Genomic DNA, 16,992 nt, shown 5'->3' with positions numbered 1-16,992 from the left:
TTCATTGGAGGTGTTGTGAACTGCTGGAAGCACATATTGGTTGGTGTTCTTTGTGATGTTAGCAGGCATTGATGGTCATTCTCTAGATTCATTGTTTTGTTAATTGTTTCTAAATCAGTGATGTTTTAATTAAATATTCATTCCCATTCATTAGCAGAAGTACTTCTATAGAGAGGAAATTTTTTCTGTATAAAAGGCAGGTTGAGTTTTTGATTCCTTTATATTTATCCAGCATAATGAATTGAATCCCTAGCATATGCCAAAGGCAGTAATTTTTCTGAGATCATTATGAAGTCATGGATTTTTAACATACAGGATGTGTTTTAATCCCCTGTAGCTTTTATTCTTTTTGATGCTCATATTACCCAATTTTTAGCCAGTGAGAGCCCTTCATATTGGTTCCTGAGTTTTTTATTTACTTTCTTAATTTAAAAATTTATTTATTTATTTTGGCATACAGAAGTTCCTGGGCCAGGGATCGAATCTGAACCACACCAGTGACAACGCTGGATCCTTAGCCACATGAGCCACGGGGAAACTCAGGTCCCTAACTTTGTTACAATCTCAGTGGTCTTTAGCATCCTTCCTTTAAGGTATAATACTTGGAGTTCCCCTTGTGGCTCAGCAGGTTAAAAACCCAACTAGTATCCATGAGGATTTGAGTTCCAACCTTGTCCTCACTCAATAGGTTAAGGATTCAGCATTGCCACAAGGTGCAGTGTAGGTTGCAGATGTGGCTGGGATCCCGTGTTGTTGGGGCTGTGGTGTGGGCTGGCAACTGCACCTCCAATTTGACCCCTAGCCTGGGAACTTCCATATACTACAAACAAAAAACAAACAAAAAAGGTATAATGCTTCTTTAAGTGGATCTACCAAAGATGATTCACCTGGACCTCAAGTGATGGGCAGTTGGGTTGGTCTAGTCTTTTTCCTATTAGAAATAGTGCTTCAGTGAATAACTTTTTTAGGTGTCTTCCCTATTTTTGACCACAGGGGTTGAACTATTGAATCTCTACAAATGGTATCTAAGAGTGTCTGCTGTCTACAGCCTCTCCAGGCGAGTTTATATCAAGTTTCTGTATTTTTGCCGACATGATAAGTATTTTAAATGTTATTTTATTTAAAATTTTAATTGATCTCACCCAGTAAGGTTGAGCATCTTTTTGTGTTTAAGGGCATTTCTTTTTCCATCAACTGTACATAGGTCTTAAGCCCGTTTACCAAAAAGTTGGATTGTTGGGTTTTTTTCTTTTTAGAAGTTCTTTATGTATTAAGGATAGTAACATTTTGGGAACTAACTTGGAAATACCTTTCCCATTTTATCATTGATATTTTTGCTTACCTTATGGTATTTTCAGCCATGCATAAGAGGTTGGGGTTTTGTGTGTGTTTTTTCCTGTATTATGGGTTTTGAGTCATGGTCAGGAAAGTTTTCCCCACTTCCAGTATATAGGAATTCATCTATTTTCTGTTTTTCTTATGTTATTTAGGATATTTCTAAACATTTCTTATAGACATGAAAAACTCTTAGTTAATTCATGTTTTACCTGCATTAACATGTTAATGTGACAGTATCAGTTCTTGACTTGGAAATGGTGACCTACAATTGTATTCTTGGAGTGAATTTGACTTGGTCATGATGTAGTAAATAGCTTTGTATATTGCTGGATTTGGTTGGCTAATGTTTATTCAGGATTTTTTTTTTTTTAAGGACTTGTTTCATGGGAGTTTTCCTGTAAGTTCAAATTAGCCTGTTAAACTTGATAAACTAATTCTAAATCTCTTGGAAAACCAATTCCAGGTTTATTATAAATCAAAATGTTTAAAAATGTATGAAAACAACAGAGCTTTATAAGTTTATGGGCTATATAAGTTTTGGGTTAGGAAAAAGATCTCTTAAACAATACAAAAAGCAGTAAATATGCTTTATTTATTTAAAGGGGGGGAAATGACAGGAATAAATTTCTCTGACAGCATGCCTTTTACAAAAATCCTTATCTAGTATAAATATTACAAATTCCTACCACTATTTACAATTCTGTCTACATACAAAGATGTTCCATCATTGACATCTCCATTTTTATCTTCCCCAAATTGGGGTCTTTACATGAATATTTGATTAGAATAGTGATGGTAGAATTATGACATGAATGGTGATTGTTCATTTTAAATAACTGATATAATTCATACACTGTACAGGTCACTTTTTTTTTTTTAATTTTATGACTGCACCCATGGCATATAGAAGTTCCTAGGTCAGGGATTGAATTAGAGCCACAGCTGAAGCAACATCAGATGATTTAACCCACTGCACTGAGCTGGCGCTCAAAACCGCACCTCCCCAGCAACCTGAGCCACTGCAGTCGGGTTCTTAACCCACTGCACTGCAGTGGGAACTCCCACTTCACTTTTTTAAAGGGTAAAAAGATTCAGAGGTTTTGCTTTGTTTTCTAGTATATTTGCAGGAGTTCCCATAGTGGCTCAGTGGTTAACAAACCTGACTAGTAACCAGGAGGTTTTGGGTTCAATCCCTGGCCTCACTCAGTGGGTTAAGGATCCGGTACTGCCATGAGCTGTGGTGTAGGTCAAAGACGTGGCTTGGATCCCACGTTGTTGTGGCTGCGGCACAGGCTAGCAGCTGTAGCTCTGATTGGACCTCTAGCCTTAGGAATCTCCATATGCCACGGGTTTGGCCCTAAAGGACAAAAGACAAAAAAAAATAAAGTATATTCACAAAGCTGTAAAAACCACTATCTAATTTTCAGAACATTTTCTTAGGCATTCCTGAGATAAATCCCATTTGGTCATGGTGTATATTCTTTTTTAATAGGTTGCTGGATTCCGTTGGTTTATTTTTTTTTTTTTGGAATTTTGCATCTGTGCTCTTAAGGCATTATTTTGTGATGTTTTTCTGGTTTTGATATCTATAAGTGTATTAGTTTGCTGAGGCTGCCGTAACGAAGTCCTATAGACTGGGTGACTTAAACAACAGACAACAAATTTATTGTCTCAGAGTTCTGGAAGCTAGAAGTCCTGTATCAACGAGTCAGCAGGGCTTGAGCAAAGGATATGTTCCAGACTTCTCTCCTTAGTTTATAGATAGATAGCTGTCTTCTCTCTGCTTATCAGAGTCCAAATTTCCCCTTCATCACATTGGAGTATGGCCCACCTTAATTATGTCATTTTAACTTAATTACCTCTGTAAAGACTATATGTAAATCTGGTTACATTCTGTGGTACTAGAGGATAGGACTTCAACATAGGAATTTGGGGGGACACAATGTTCAGCCGATAACATAGTGTAAGTAATATTGGTCTTGTAGAATGTTTTAACTTATTTTGATTAGTTCATTACATTCAGAATATCATTTCAACATGTGATCAGTATTTAAAAATCGAGGGAGTTCCTGTCGTGGTGCAGTGGTTAACAAATCTGACTAGGAACCATGAGGTTGCGGGTTTGATCCCTGGCCTTGCTCAGTGGTTTAAGGATCTGGCGTTGCCGTGAGCTGTGGTGTAGGTTGCAGACGTGGCTCGGATCCCTCGTTGGTGTGGCTGTGGTGTAGGCCAGTGGCTACAGCTCTGATTCAACCCTTAGCCTGGGAATCTCCATATGCCACGGGAGTGGCCCTAAAAAAGGCAAAAAGACACCCCCCCCAAAAAAAAAAAATTGAGTTCCCCTGAAAATTGAGAGATTTTACATTCTTTTTTTGGCCACACCCTTGGCATGTGAAAGTTCTCAGGTCGGACTGAACCTGCGACAGCAGCTTAAGCCACTTCAGTGACAATTCCAGATCCTTAACCTCCTGCAAGACAGGGGAACTTCTGAGATTTTTACATTCTTATTTCAATGTTTGCAATTCATAATATGTACTAAAAACAGTACATCACAATTTATGGAGTTCTCATTGTGGCTCAGTGGAAACAAACCCAACTAGTATCCTTGAGGATGCGGGTTCCATCCCTGGCCTGGCTTAGTGTGGTGCAGGCCGGCAGCTGAAGTTCGATTTCAGCCCCTAGCCTGGGAACTTCATGTGCTGCACTTTTGGCCCTTAAAAAAAAGAAAAAAAAACGTTTTGTACTTGCCACATTTCAGGTGGCTACCATACTTTTATCCTTTGTAACTTGTTCTTTTTCCAAAGCAGTTTTCCTCTGTACTTTAAATTTAGGAGTTTTACCAATGTATGCCTGGGTTGTTTGTTTTTAAAGTATCTGTTGGGAACTACAAGGAGTTTATCTTAAGCCAGGAAGGCTTTCTTCCAGTCTTTTATCTGTTGTCTTGCCTCCATTTCATCTTTTTCTCCTTCTGGAATTCTCTTGTTCACCTTTTGTTTCTCCTGTCTTGTGTTTATGTTAGTCCTCTGAATTTCATATCTTTTTCCCTGTACTATTGTGGTGTTTTTTTTCCCCTTTGTTTTGAGCTATTCCAATTTGTTTTCCAAGCCACCATCCTTTCTTTCAGTTCACTACTAACTATAAATTCAAAACTCAATTTTTAGCACTGGTAAGTTTTTTATTCTGTAATTGAGTATCCGAGAGTGCTTGTTATTTTGCTTAAATGGTTACGGTTTTGTGCAGTACTTTCTTATTCCCTGAAAACTGCTGTTTGAAGCTGTTGTTTGATGTGTGGTATCCTGGTGCTGGAGCCCCTCCCAAGTACATTTGTCCTGTTCATTTCGTCCTCTTTGCTGTGTTCCTCACTTCCTGGGGGCACTGTGTTATAGTCCCCCAAGCAGTCTCCAGGCCTGTGGCATCTGCTTGGGACCGGACAAGGTGCAAGGTGTCTTCACTGAGTCCCAGGAGGAAGCTCCTGAGGGGACTGCAAAGGTCTCCCTGGAGACTGAGTGTAATCCACAGGCCTCCTGAGGACTTCTGCACATCTACAGGAAGTTGGTAGGGGAGGAGGTTGGGAGACTCTTTTAGAGCAACATAGCTTGTTCTGTATTGGCTAAAAATTTGTCCTTTGTGTTAATTTGTTCTTTTAAAATTTTTTACTAGAGTAACAGTTGATTTTTTTGTGTGTTAATTTCAATACAAGCATCATAGATATAATTTAACATTATACTATTTTTGCATTTTAGTTAACACAGCTTTTGAGAAATGAACACTAAGAAAAGTGTATTATTATCCCAGACTTAGCTACAGTAAGCTTAAGGGCCTAATAGTGAAAAGATAATGGAAAATGGCTTTGCTCTTGCTTCCAAATTAAGACATACCTTCTTTGATGGATTAAAATGCAGTAATAGCAACAAACATTTAAAATCATCCATCTATAGCATCTCTTTTTATTGAAGTATAGTTTATTACAATGTTGTATTTCTGGTGTACAGCAAAGTGATTCAATTATGCCTAAATATATATACACATTTTTATATTCTTTTCCATTGTGGTATATTACAGGATCTTGGATATAGTTCCCTATGCTATACAGTAGGACCTTGTTTATTTTATGTATAGTACTTTGTATCTTATAAGCTTCTCTAATAGACCTTAAAAGCTTTATATATTGAACTGGGCATGTTGTGCAAATTAGGTCAGAGTTCTCATACTTCAGATGCATGAGCTCCTTGAAAGTGTAGGTACACCTGGAGGGTGTACACTTTTTTGAAAAAGTTGATCCAGACCTGCATCATATTCTCGAGTCCCTGACAACAGATGTTTAAGAGCCACTGAATTGGGAATTTATAAAATTGCTGGATTGGAAGAGACTTTTGAAGTTTCTTATGTGCTTTTCAGTAGAATGGGAAAACAGCCATAACAAATAAGGATCTGGGCTCTGCTCGTATACTGTCCTTGACAGGGAATTAATTGCTTCTTCCCCAGACCCATCTCTGCTTATCAGTTGTAAAAGAGACATGAGCTAAAGTTCTCTTTTTTGAATTTAAAAAGAACTGATTATACAGATTAAAAGGATTTAATTTCTTTACTACTCAATGAATTTTATTACATTTATAGCTGTACAGTAATCATCACAACCAAATTTTATAGCATTTCCATCCCAAACCCTCAGTGCATCCCCTCACCCCATCTCATTTGGAAACCTTAAGTTTTTCAAAGTCTGTGAGTCAGTATCTGTTCTGCAAAGAAGTTCATTGTGTGCTAAAAGGATTTATATTTCTACAAAGCAATGAACTCCAAAAAATTCCTGACAAACATTTTTTTTAATTTATTTAAAATTTTTTTTAAATTTATTTTTTTTTAATTTATTTATTGGCCACATCTGTGGCAAGATCCTCACTCCTGAATTTTTAAAATATAAACGGTATGAAAAAGTATCTGGGGGAAGTAAGTAGATTGTGTACAAACAAAATATATATATTATGGTGTTGTAACTTTTAAACCTTAGCTTTTTATGGGGGGTAAAATTTCCACCCCTGGTTCATGCTGCTCTCTGTTTAAATGTGACTGCAATGTCAGTTAATCTGTCAGTTAATTTTGAATTATTTCAGAATCTGTTATGTTTATTTGTTCCTTTACTGATCTGTGTACTTAGCACACAGTACCTGCACAGTGTTTCTGCGTTAATGAATGACTCTCAAAGTTGGTAAATTTTACCTGCTGCACATCACTGAAATCCTTTCACATGCTTCAGTTTCCACTACAACGTTTTGTTGCAGGGTACCAACAATTCTTGCTAAACTTGTCTCATTTCTTCCCATTTCATCTCCATGCATCTGTTCCCATCATTCATTTTCACAGAGAGCAGCTAAACTGTACTGTTTAAAAAGCAAAACTCCAATTATACCACATTGCATTTTGAAAGAGGGTTACTTTCCATTGCTCTTAGAATATAAATCCAAAATATCCACCTAAGGCCTTCAAGGCTTTTTAGGATCTGACTGACCTCAGCCCTTGGCTGCAGGTGTTTTCTGGTGCTTTCTGTCTTGGTTCAACCCCTGTGTCTTCTCTTCATGTTCTTTTACTTGGCCAGGAACCCTATCATGACTTATAAATTATTAACACTCACCTAGCCAGTGTCACCAGTTAAGCCAAGAAGGCATATGTAAAACTACTTAAGGTGAGAAAATGCATGTCAGCCATTTTAATTACCACGAATGTATTTTGAAGAAGATTTTAAAACGTGAAATAGATGTTTATGAAGTGGTCACAGTACTCACTTCTGTAGAGATGTAATCTTTCTAAAAACAGCCAGTTTTGTGGCTTAATTTTTCTTTAGAATATTTTATTTCTCTTAAATGTATGAGTTTTTAGTGTCTGTTTCTCACTGTGGATGGCTGGATTTTGAATCCTATCACTCAACTTCAATAGTTATCATTCATGGATAATTTTCTCTATATCCTCTGTCTGCTTCCTACTCAGAGATAATTTTGAAGCAAATCCCAGCCATCAGACCATTTGACTCACAGATATTTCAAAATATATCTAAAAATTAATGCTTTTATTTTTAAACATAATTCTGTCATATCTAACCTAAGTAAATATAATATCAAATTTCTAGTAAGTGTTCAGATAGCTCCTAAATTGTCTCATAAATGTTTACCAATTTGTTTGAATCAATATCCAAATATGTTCTATGCATTGTGAATCCTTGATAATTCTTTTGTTTTTTATTCCTGTTTTTCTTATTTTTCTCATTCAATAACTGCTCCCTGTAGGGCTGTTTTGTTGAAGACTTGCTATTGCCCATTCTGGCTTTGCAGACAGCATTATTGTAATCCTCCAAATACATTCTTAAGACTTTTCTTTTAAAAATAATTTTATTACTAAAAGTGTTAAACATACACACAGAAGTAGAGACCAAAGTATGATGAAATTCCATGTATCCATCTCCCAGCTTAAATAATTACTAAATCATGGCTCATGTTTCATCTGTACTCTGGCTCCCTCCACTTTAGTTTTAGAAACAGATTCTAGGCATCAGCTGTATCTCTAATGACTTTCAAAAAAGAAATCATTGCAGCATAGTTAAAACTAGAATTTTATAACTTAAGTCCTTCTTAACATTACTGCAATTGTCTTATAATTGTTTTCCAGTTCATTTGAATTATGATTCAAAGGTTCATAAAATAATTGCTGATTAGGTATAAAGTTTAAGAATTGCGTGTTTTAAAAGTAATCTTTCTTAAATTGGGCAAAAACATTTACATGACTGGTCAAATCTACAAAACAAGGTACTACTGTATACACAAAAGAGGTTATACCTTTTGTCCATTAGAGTCCATTCTGAATTCTTCCTGCCTTCCGAGATTTTTTTTTTTTTTTTTTTTAATTTTACGGTTTCTCCTTCCATGGTTTCTCCTTCCACTTAAGTGGTGCCCGTCACCCTCCCCTCCGCCCGCCCGTACTCTGGACTTTCCTCCACCCTGGCACCTCTCCTCAGAGCTCACACGGAACGTTCTTCCTCGTTGCTTTCCTTCCATCCTCCTCCCACTTCCTGCCTTTGCCGACCGCGCGGGCCGCGGGCTGCGGGCCGCACCTGCAGGACGCGTTTCCATTGGTGACATCTTGGCGGGCCGGTCGGTGGCACTTCCTCCTTTACACCCCGTGACCCACGTCCGGCTCGCCGCCCTCCCAGTCACGCGGCCGCTGCCTCCGGGACGCAGCCCCGCGCGTCGGCCTTCCGGACTCCAGGCCCCGGACCCGTCGTGGTGAGCCGCGGCGAGCGGACGACCCCCGCCCGCCTACCCCAAACCCCCCACTCCCCCCCACCCCCGCGGATCTCGGGAAATCTTCCCACCTCCTCTGGGACAGCCCCCCCCCCCCCCCGCAGCCCCAGGAACTCTTTCTTCCCCGCTCGCCCATCCCGGGAACGCCGCACCCCCACCTCCAGCTGCCCCAGGAAGTCCCCCCGACCCGACCCGGGAGCTCCGCCCCCAGCCCGGGGAGCCGCCCGCCCCCCTCGAGTCCCGGGAACTTCCTTTGACGCCCCACGAAGCCCCTCTGACTCGCGAGCCCCGCACGCTTTGCCAGCGGCTCTGGGAAGCTCGGCGGGAGACCTCTCCCACCTAAGCTCCCAACATTTCATGCCTCCTTCCTCGGTTTGAGCTCTTCCTCCGAGCGCCTTAGTAGTGTCCCCGCCTGGGAGCTCCCCTCCCACCTCCAGGCCCGGGGAGCCTTTGCCGCGTGACCTCCTTCCCCTCCCCCAACCTCGCGCGGCCCGGGAAGCTTCTCCCTCCCCCACCCGTAGCCCGCCCCGCCCCGCCCCGGAAGCTCCCGCTGACCCCGCCCAGGCCCGTGGATGGGGAGCCCTGGCGTCTGGCCTTCCAGTAGGGTTGGGCCGACCTAAGGCTGTCGGATCGCCAGTTGGAGGCCGAGCGAACCCCTTCGCCTTGTCCCCGGTTCCCCCGCCGGGAGCCCGGCGTCCGGGACCAGTATCGCGCTTCCCGCCGAAACCGCTCAGACGCGCCCCTGGCGGCCCGCGACTGCGAGCTTGAGACCGCACTTTCAAGCCTCGTACGAAGCGTTTGCCCACAGCTAGTTGAGTTTCAATTTCAGGTTGATAACAAAAGGAGATGCACCTGGCCTTTTCCCGGATTTCTCTGCGTTTTTAAGTGTCTGGTGTAATTGGGGGGTCCCGGCTGTAGACCGCGCTTGCTTGAGGAAAATAGAAATCGGTCCTGCTCCTTTCAGCGGTAAGTCTTAGGGCGAAAGACTCAACTGCGTAATACTGAGGCGGCCTCTCCCGCGGACTGGGCTTTAAGAGTAGAACTTAAACCCAGGACAATCTCGCTTGTGCGTACTGCCAGCTGTGGGTTAAAATTAATTTACAAATGAGGACGGAAATGCTTTTCAGGCCTCACTGGCACGCAAATGAAGGTGAAGTCGGGGGCCCGCCGAGCTCCCCTCTGAACGGAGGGTGGGGGTGCAGTAAACCGCCCTGTGTACTTCGCAGATAATCCTAATCAGTCATGGGCTGGGGCGCACCCTGTTTATCTTGATTGGTTTACCTGGATTCGAACTAAATCTTGCCTAACCAGTAGAGTGAAGAGCTCTTTTGGAGAGCCTCTCAGGAGTCCAGGGAGCCTGTTACTAATGGGGGATTTTGGCTCCGGCCCAGATCTATTGTTTTAGAATTTGCATTTTAACTTGATCCTTGGGTGGTCCGTGGGCGCACTTACGTCATAGTCTAGGCGCCGGCGGGAGTTGTGCAAAATCCTTGGTTTCCCACTTTCTCTGTACGTAGAGTTAGATCGATATGCAGGCGCGGAATCCAATAGCTGTATTTTGCAACACTTCCAGCGATTGCAAGGTGCTGCCGCGGGGGGGGGGGAGTGGGGGACCAGTGTTCCCCCTTAACGGTTCAACACGTGTATGCACCACGGTTCAATCTTCGTGGCTATTGGCTTCCGTGCGTGTGGACACCCCTGGGTGTGTACGTCCGAGGATGGCCCCCAGTCGATGGTCTCCGGGCCACACTAGAGTGAGCCAGAAGTTGGGATAAACCAAGGCAGAAGGATCAGACCATAATTGGGTTCTGCCCTTTAGATTTTGGGGGTAGAGGGGGGGATGGTTGATGAAGCCTCTTGCAGAGAATTTGAAACCATTGCTACTTAAACTGTAATACTTTATATTTGCATAGCCCCCCGCCCCCAGTAATTATAAGGCAAGGCAAACTCAGAGAAGTTAACTTGACTTTCTCAATGCTATGTTCCCAAAGCTTAAGAATCTATTTTAGTTCTTAGACGTATTACCTGAACTTCAGCACGTATCCTAGTCCTTTGGGGACAGCTCTATCCCGTGGCTGTGGGTGATGTTTATCCTTTCAAAAAGTATATTTCAACGTTTCCTCCCTTCATTCTCCCTCAGTTAATTGAAAGGTCGGTGTCAGATGAAATACAGGTCACAAGATATGAAATTACCAAATAAAACTGGGAAAGTTTTTAGAGTATCCCCACCCATCCCTACAGGGATTCTTGTAAATTGTAAATATCGTTGAGACAACCTTTAGCAAACAATCTTAATTCTGGAGCCCGTCCCAGTGAAAAACCAGGCCGGGTCTCCTGTGCACGTCGGCGCAGCCCGCCCCTCGCCCCCAACAACCCGGAGGGCCTTTGGCTTCCCGGGCCGCAGACCACGGCCCCGCCCCACCCCGCCCCACCCCTACGGCGCCCCTCCTGCCCTCGATATTTAATTCTCTTACCGCGCTTAGGGTTGTGTGTAGTCTCCAGGTGAGTGGAAGGTTTTCTGGCTTTATTCTCTGTTAGCATAAGAAAAAGGTAAACCTTTTAAAAGTGCTGCGCGGTTGGGGCGGCTGTGTAATTTATCTAAGGTAGCCCCGTGGTTATAGAGGGCCTCCTCTGCCCCAGCTCTGGCTTTTCCGAAGGAAGAGAGCTCTGAGACTGCTGCCTCCACTCCCGCTGGAGAGAGCTGGGGGCACTCAGAATAGCCGCCTTGTCACTCTCTTTCAGGTCGGTTCGTTATCTACCCGAAGTTTCTTCGCTGTCTGGGCCTCTCCCCCCCCTCTGCGGCTGCTCTTAAAGGTAAGCTACTTTAAGAAAAATAATTTCTCAATTAATTGACATAAAATTTAATGTTCCAAGTATTGTTAAGTCTGTAAAGGATCCAAGTGTAGCATTTGAGGGCAAAAGTGAGGATATTGCATTATGTACAGTAAAAATACAGATAAGTGTTTTAGAAAAATGTTTACATAATCATGCCTTCAGAGAAGAAATCACTTATTTTTGAAACATTTTCTGAAACAAATTTGGAGTTTTTCTGTATTGGGTATTTTAAGTAAATCTGACGTGAAATGTCGGTGTTCTTTTATGTTTCTTGCTTGTCTTTTTAAACTACCTAGACTGCCATAGTCTATCTAGAGAGTGGTGTTGGCCCCACATGGCCATCAGTTAATCTCTTGCTAATCTTGGGCCCACTGCACTGGGGGTGGGCCCACAGTGACCTACAGAACAAATAATTCTGTCCATGCTAGGCTCTCGGACGCATTTTTGAATACTTTTGAACAAGTCTTGAATTTGTTTTGCAAGAATGTTCTGGAAGCATAGTATCATAAGACTTATTTTATGGAAAAAGAACATCTTGAGGAAGCGGAAAGGTGGTGTATTTGAGGTGACATTATAAGGATTAGTGGGATTTAGCTAGATAGAAGGTTGGGTGGAGTATTTGGAGAGAGAATTACCATGTGTATCAAATCCAAGGGTGCGGAGAGTTGCACATTGCAGACACAGAAAATTAGAGGGATGGTTTTTTGTTTTTTCTTTTTTAATGGATGTGAGCTAGATAGTGTGTTGTGGGTCAGAGTTGCAAGGCTTGAGCACCTCTTAGTCCTGTGTTTTGTGTTCTAGCCAGTGGGAAACCACTGACATCTTGATACAGGAGAGTGACATAAAGTCACTTTAAAAAGAACATGCTAGCTGAGGATTGAGTTGCAGTAAGGGCTAGAAAAGTTTAAGGATTAGATGTGAATGTTCTGGAAAGGACCATTGGTACTAGAATTAGAAAGAGGTACTAGAAGTAGAACAGGATGTGAGGGCAATGTAGAAAGAAAATGATTTGAGTTCATTCTACTAGGGACTGAGAAGTGTGAGAAACCTTTATTGTGAGTTACTGAGTTGAATTTAAGGTGGATTAAGAGTAGAATTAGGGTGGAGAATGGGATCACCCCAAAGAGATAAACTCATTGGATTAAAGGGAATTGTTCAAGGATTACTTCAGTTTTATTTTACAGTCTCTGGATGACAGGTAAGGCTATTTTGTTGCAACCACGGTGTTAGAAGAGTTTTGAGAGAAAAATGCTGCATTCATTTGTGGTAATAGGTGTAGCTATAATATTGTGTGTATACCAGTCTTGGCTTCAGGAAGCCTAAGGCCGAAAACTTGTGTATCCTGAGCCCAGAGGTAAACCTATAGTTAAAGGTTGAGAATGGGTTCGAAAAGGCAGAGTGTGAAAATGTTTCTTGCTCTAGAGGTCTTGGCAGTGAGATCATGTCTTTTTTAATGGGAGGGTTAGAGGTGACGCTATAGGATGAGATTTTACTGAAAGGGAAAGCAAGAAAGCAAGTCAGCAAGTAGCTAGAGGCAGAGTTGGTATTAGGGAAGGTATGTTAGGAGATTGATTAGAAAGGATCATCTCATTAATTGATAAGGAAAATAGGCTTCAGTGTGTGAAACCATAGCAGAGGCACACAGATAATGATCTCAGCTACAAGGAGAAGCAACTCCCCATTAAATTTTGTTCTATTCTGATTTCCTTTATCTTGTCTCTCCTTTGAGTAGATGATCAGCTGAAGATGGAAGGTTAGAATATGTGAGGTTTACCACAGACATTTGAGGGCTTGAGAGAGTGGCCTCTAAGCACCCAATAACAGCCAATCAGATACCTAAGTTTTCCTGGGCTGTTTTACTGAGCACTATTAGTGTACTTGAGCATTTCATGTATTACCTATTTGCTCCTTCCTTCCACCTCCCAGTGGCATATGAAATTCCCAGGACAGGGATCAGATCCAGGTCACAATTGTCGCCTAAGCTGCAACCTGCATCCTAGTGCTCCCAAGATGCTGCCAGTCCTGTGGTGCCACAGCGGGAACTCCTATTTGCTTTTCTTCTTCTTCTTTTTTTTTTTTTTTTTTTTTTTTTGTCTTTTTGCCTTTTCTGGGGCCGCTCCTGCAGCATATGGAGGTTCCCAGGCTAGGGGTCTAATCAGAGCTGTAGCTGCTGGCCTACGCCACAGCCACAACTACAACAACTCTGGATCCAAGCTGCATCTGCAACCTACACCACAGCTCACGGCAACGCCGGGTCCTGTTAAACCACTGCGCCACGACAGAAACTCCCTATTTGCTTTTCTTAACATCCATACTTTCAGGGTTTTTTTAAATGTGGGATATTTTCAAAATCTGTTCATATTTAAATAGTGTAAATATCCCGTTCCATCTGGAATATATTTGGGATTCATCAGGGTAAGATTCTGCTTTTATCTTTACATGTCAACCAGTGTGCCCAGATTTCTTGAAGAGGTGATTGATGTCTTTACCACTGATTTTTTTTTTTTCTTACCACTGATTTTAAAAGCTACATCTGTTAGACTTGCCGTGAAAGGACAATTTCACTGAACATTTAATTTCCGTATACTTAACATGTGCTCATTTTGAGCATTCATAACAATATATTTATGGCCCTATCACTATTTTTATTGTCTGTATGTCATATGTTGGTATCTGGTGGTTCAAATCCTGCCCTTCAGCATGGATTTGACCTTTAGTCTTTTTCTTTTTGGATGCTGGGTGTCAGATGCCACTTGCACTTCTGACACTGTTAGGAAGGGCACCTCTCATTCCTCTAGTACACTGAGAATTTCATTCCCTTTCTTCTAGTCCCTCAATAAAACACAGCAATTAATTCAGTATCTGTTGTGCACTTATCTAATATTTTGTTGATGGATTTATCTGCTTGTTCCAGTGTCTTCAGTTTGATCTCATATTTGACTCAGGTTGTATTCAAGTTGACAGTTGAGGAACAAAATGCTAATTGCTTAGACTCCAGAAATCATTGCTATCTTGTATCCTTGTAGCTTTGTTGCTGATAACACTGATCTGGTTCACCCCAGTGTTGAAGAAAATATTCTATATTGTGATTTAAATAGCTTATTTTTGCTTCTGTAGTATCTTGCCACAAATAAGCAAAGAATCATACAGGAAGTGAACTATAACGGAAAAAATAAAAATGATTTTTAAAAAATCACACAGGAGCTGTTGTAAATGAACTGCCATATTTCATTATGACAAATATCTGGAATAAATAGAACAAGAAAATGCCCTGTATAATTTAGATTGTTCTGTGTTCAAAGTACTAAGTCACACCTACCTTCCTACCTCTTACACTAAAGTAAAAGCCATGCAATAATAATAGAGCTTATCTGTTTTCTTCCATTTCTAAGACATTCTCTTAGTATTTCTGAATGTTGCCTCAGTTCATATTTTTGTCTTTAGTCTGTGAGTGTTACATATGTTTTGGGAGATCTAGGATTGAATTTCAGTTCAAATGTATTTTATTTTACTCATCCTTTTTCATTTATAAAATGTGGGAGACTATTCACTGTGTATTCTTATACATATTAAATGAAAAATTATGTAAAGTAGTTTTTGCTTTCTTTTCAGCCACAAAAAGCTGCATCCAAGCTTGTTTGACGCCTGCCCTGACAAGTGTCCATGATGTTGGGCCCTGAGGGAGGTGAAGGTTTTGTGGTCAAGCTCCGTGGCCTGCCCTGGTCCTGCTCTGTTGAGGATGTGCAGAATTTCCTCTCCGACTGCACAATTCGTGATGGGGCCGCAGGTGTTCATTTTATCTACACTAGAGAAGGCAGGCAGAGTGGTGAGGCTTTTGTTGAACTTGAATCAGAAGATGATGTAAAAATGGCCCTTAAAAAAGACAGGGAAAGCATGGGACACCGGTACATTGAGGTGTTCAAGTCCCACAGAACCGAGATGGATTGGGTGTTGAAGCACAGTGGTCCAAATAGTGCAGACACTGCCAATGATGGTTTCGTGCGGCTTCGAGGACTCCCATTTGGATGCACCAAGGAAGAAATCGTTCAGTTCTTCTCAGGGTTGGAAATCGTGCCAAATGGGATCACACTGCCTGTGGACCCCGAGGGCAAGATTACAGGGGAAGCCTTTGTGCAGTTTGCCTCACAGGAGTTAGCTGAGAAGGCGCTAGGGAAGCACAAGGAGAGAATAGGGCACAGGTATATTGAGGTGTTCAAGAGCAGTCAGGAAGAGGTTAGGTCATACTCAGATCCCCCTCTGAAGTTTATGTCCGTGCAGCGACCAGGGCCCTATGACCGCCCCGGCACAGCCCGGAGGTATATCGGCATTGTCAAGCAAGCAGGCCTGGAGAGGATGAGGTCTGGTGCCTACAGTGCAGGCTATGGGGGCTATGAGGAGTACAGTGGCCTCAGTGATGGTTACGGCTTCACCACCGACCTATTTGGAAGAGACCTCAGTTATTGTCTCTCTGGGATGTATGACCACAGGTATGGAGATGGCGAGTTTACTGTCCAGAGCACCACTGGACACTGTGTCCACATGAGGGGGCTGCCATACAAAGCCACTGAGAACGACATTTACAACTTCTTCTCTCCACTCAACCCCGTGAGAGTCCATATTGAGATTGGCCCTGATGGAAGAGTGACGGGCGAAGCTGATGTTGAGTTTGCCACCCATGATGAAGCTGTGGCAGCCATGTCCAAAGACAGGGCCAACATGCAACACAGATACATAGAACTTTTCTTGAATTCCACAACAGGGGCCAGCAATGGGGCATATAGCAGCCAGATGATGCAAGGCATGGGGGTGTCAACCCAGTCCACATACAGTGGCCTTGAGAGCCAGTCCGTGAGTGGCTGTTATGGGGCTGGCTACGGTGGCCAGAACAGCATGGGTGGATATGACTAGTTTTGTAGTAGCTTTTGAGTTATTTCAATCAAATTTTCACAGGCAGCCAACAAGCAATGAAAAGCAGTTATTACTCTAGAGGAAGCTGTGGGACCCATTTTGCACCATGAGTTTGTGAAATCTGGATTAAAAAAAATTACCTCTTCAGTGTTTTCTCATGCAAACTTTCTTCTAGCATGTGATATTGAGTAAACTAAAACTATTTTCAGCTTTTCTCGATTAACATTTTGGTAGTGTACTTCTGGAGTGATGTTATCTGAGTTATAAGTAGTTTCAAGTATGTTAAATGTGGATCTTTTACACCACATCATCGTGAACACATTGGGGAGGTGTGCTTTTTTGGAAAACTCAAGGTGCTAGATCCCTAATTCAAAGAGGAACATTTCTCATGTTTGTTCATTCTAGTTTATTTTCATTTAAAATCTTTTAGGTTAAGTTTAAGCTTTTTAAAAGTTAGTTTTGAAAATTGAGACACATTACTAATACTGTAGGAATTGGTGAGGCCTTGACTTAAAACTTTCTTTGTACTGTGATTTCCTTTCGGGTGTATTTTGCTAAGTGAAACTTGTTAAATTTTTTGTTAACTAAATTTTTTTCTTAAAATAAAAAGACTTTTTCACAA

At 41.8% G+C, this 16,992-nt stretch overlaps 1 protein-coding gene across 10 annotated transcripts in view; it reads left to right on the top strand.

Moving 5' to 3' along the window:
* HNRNPF (heterogeneous nuclear ribonucleoprotein F) overlaps positions 1-16,992 on the top strand; it is a 21,025-nt gene extending 4,033 nt beyond the window's left edge. For 4 of the 10 annotated variants that reach the window (XM_005671001.4, XM_005670999.4, XM_013983263.3 and 1 more), the window contains 2 exons: positions 11,370-11,441; positions 15,075-16,992. In XM_005671001.4, coding sequence (XP_005671058.1) covers positions 15,126-16,370 — 1,245 coding nt within the window. In that variant the 5' untranslated portion in view covers positions 11,370-11,441; positions 15,075-15,125 and the 3' untranslated portion in view covers positions 16,371-16,992. Of the gene's footprint in view, positions 1-8,534; positions 8,610-9,456; positions 9,594-11,369; positions 11,442-15,056 lie in introns of those variants that run through there. The other 6 variants (XM_013983264.3, XM_005671000.4, XM_084997015.1 and 3 more) reach the window with 3 other exon arrangements.

Source organism: Sus scrofa, chromosome 14, assembly GCF_054392235.1.
Source record: "Sus scrofa isolate SSC_HxYL_T2T_F1_AM1 chromosome 14, Sscrofa_HxYL_maternal_Yorkshire_Landrace_v2.0, whole genome shotgun sequence".
Classification (NCBI taxonomy): Eukaryota; Metazoa; Chordata; class Mammalia; order Artiodactyla; family Suidae; genus Sus; species Sus scrofa.
The sequence above is the reverse complement of the archived record's forward strand: the minus strand, read 5'-3'. Positions and strand labels throughout refer to the sequence as shown.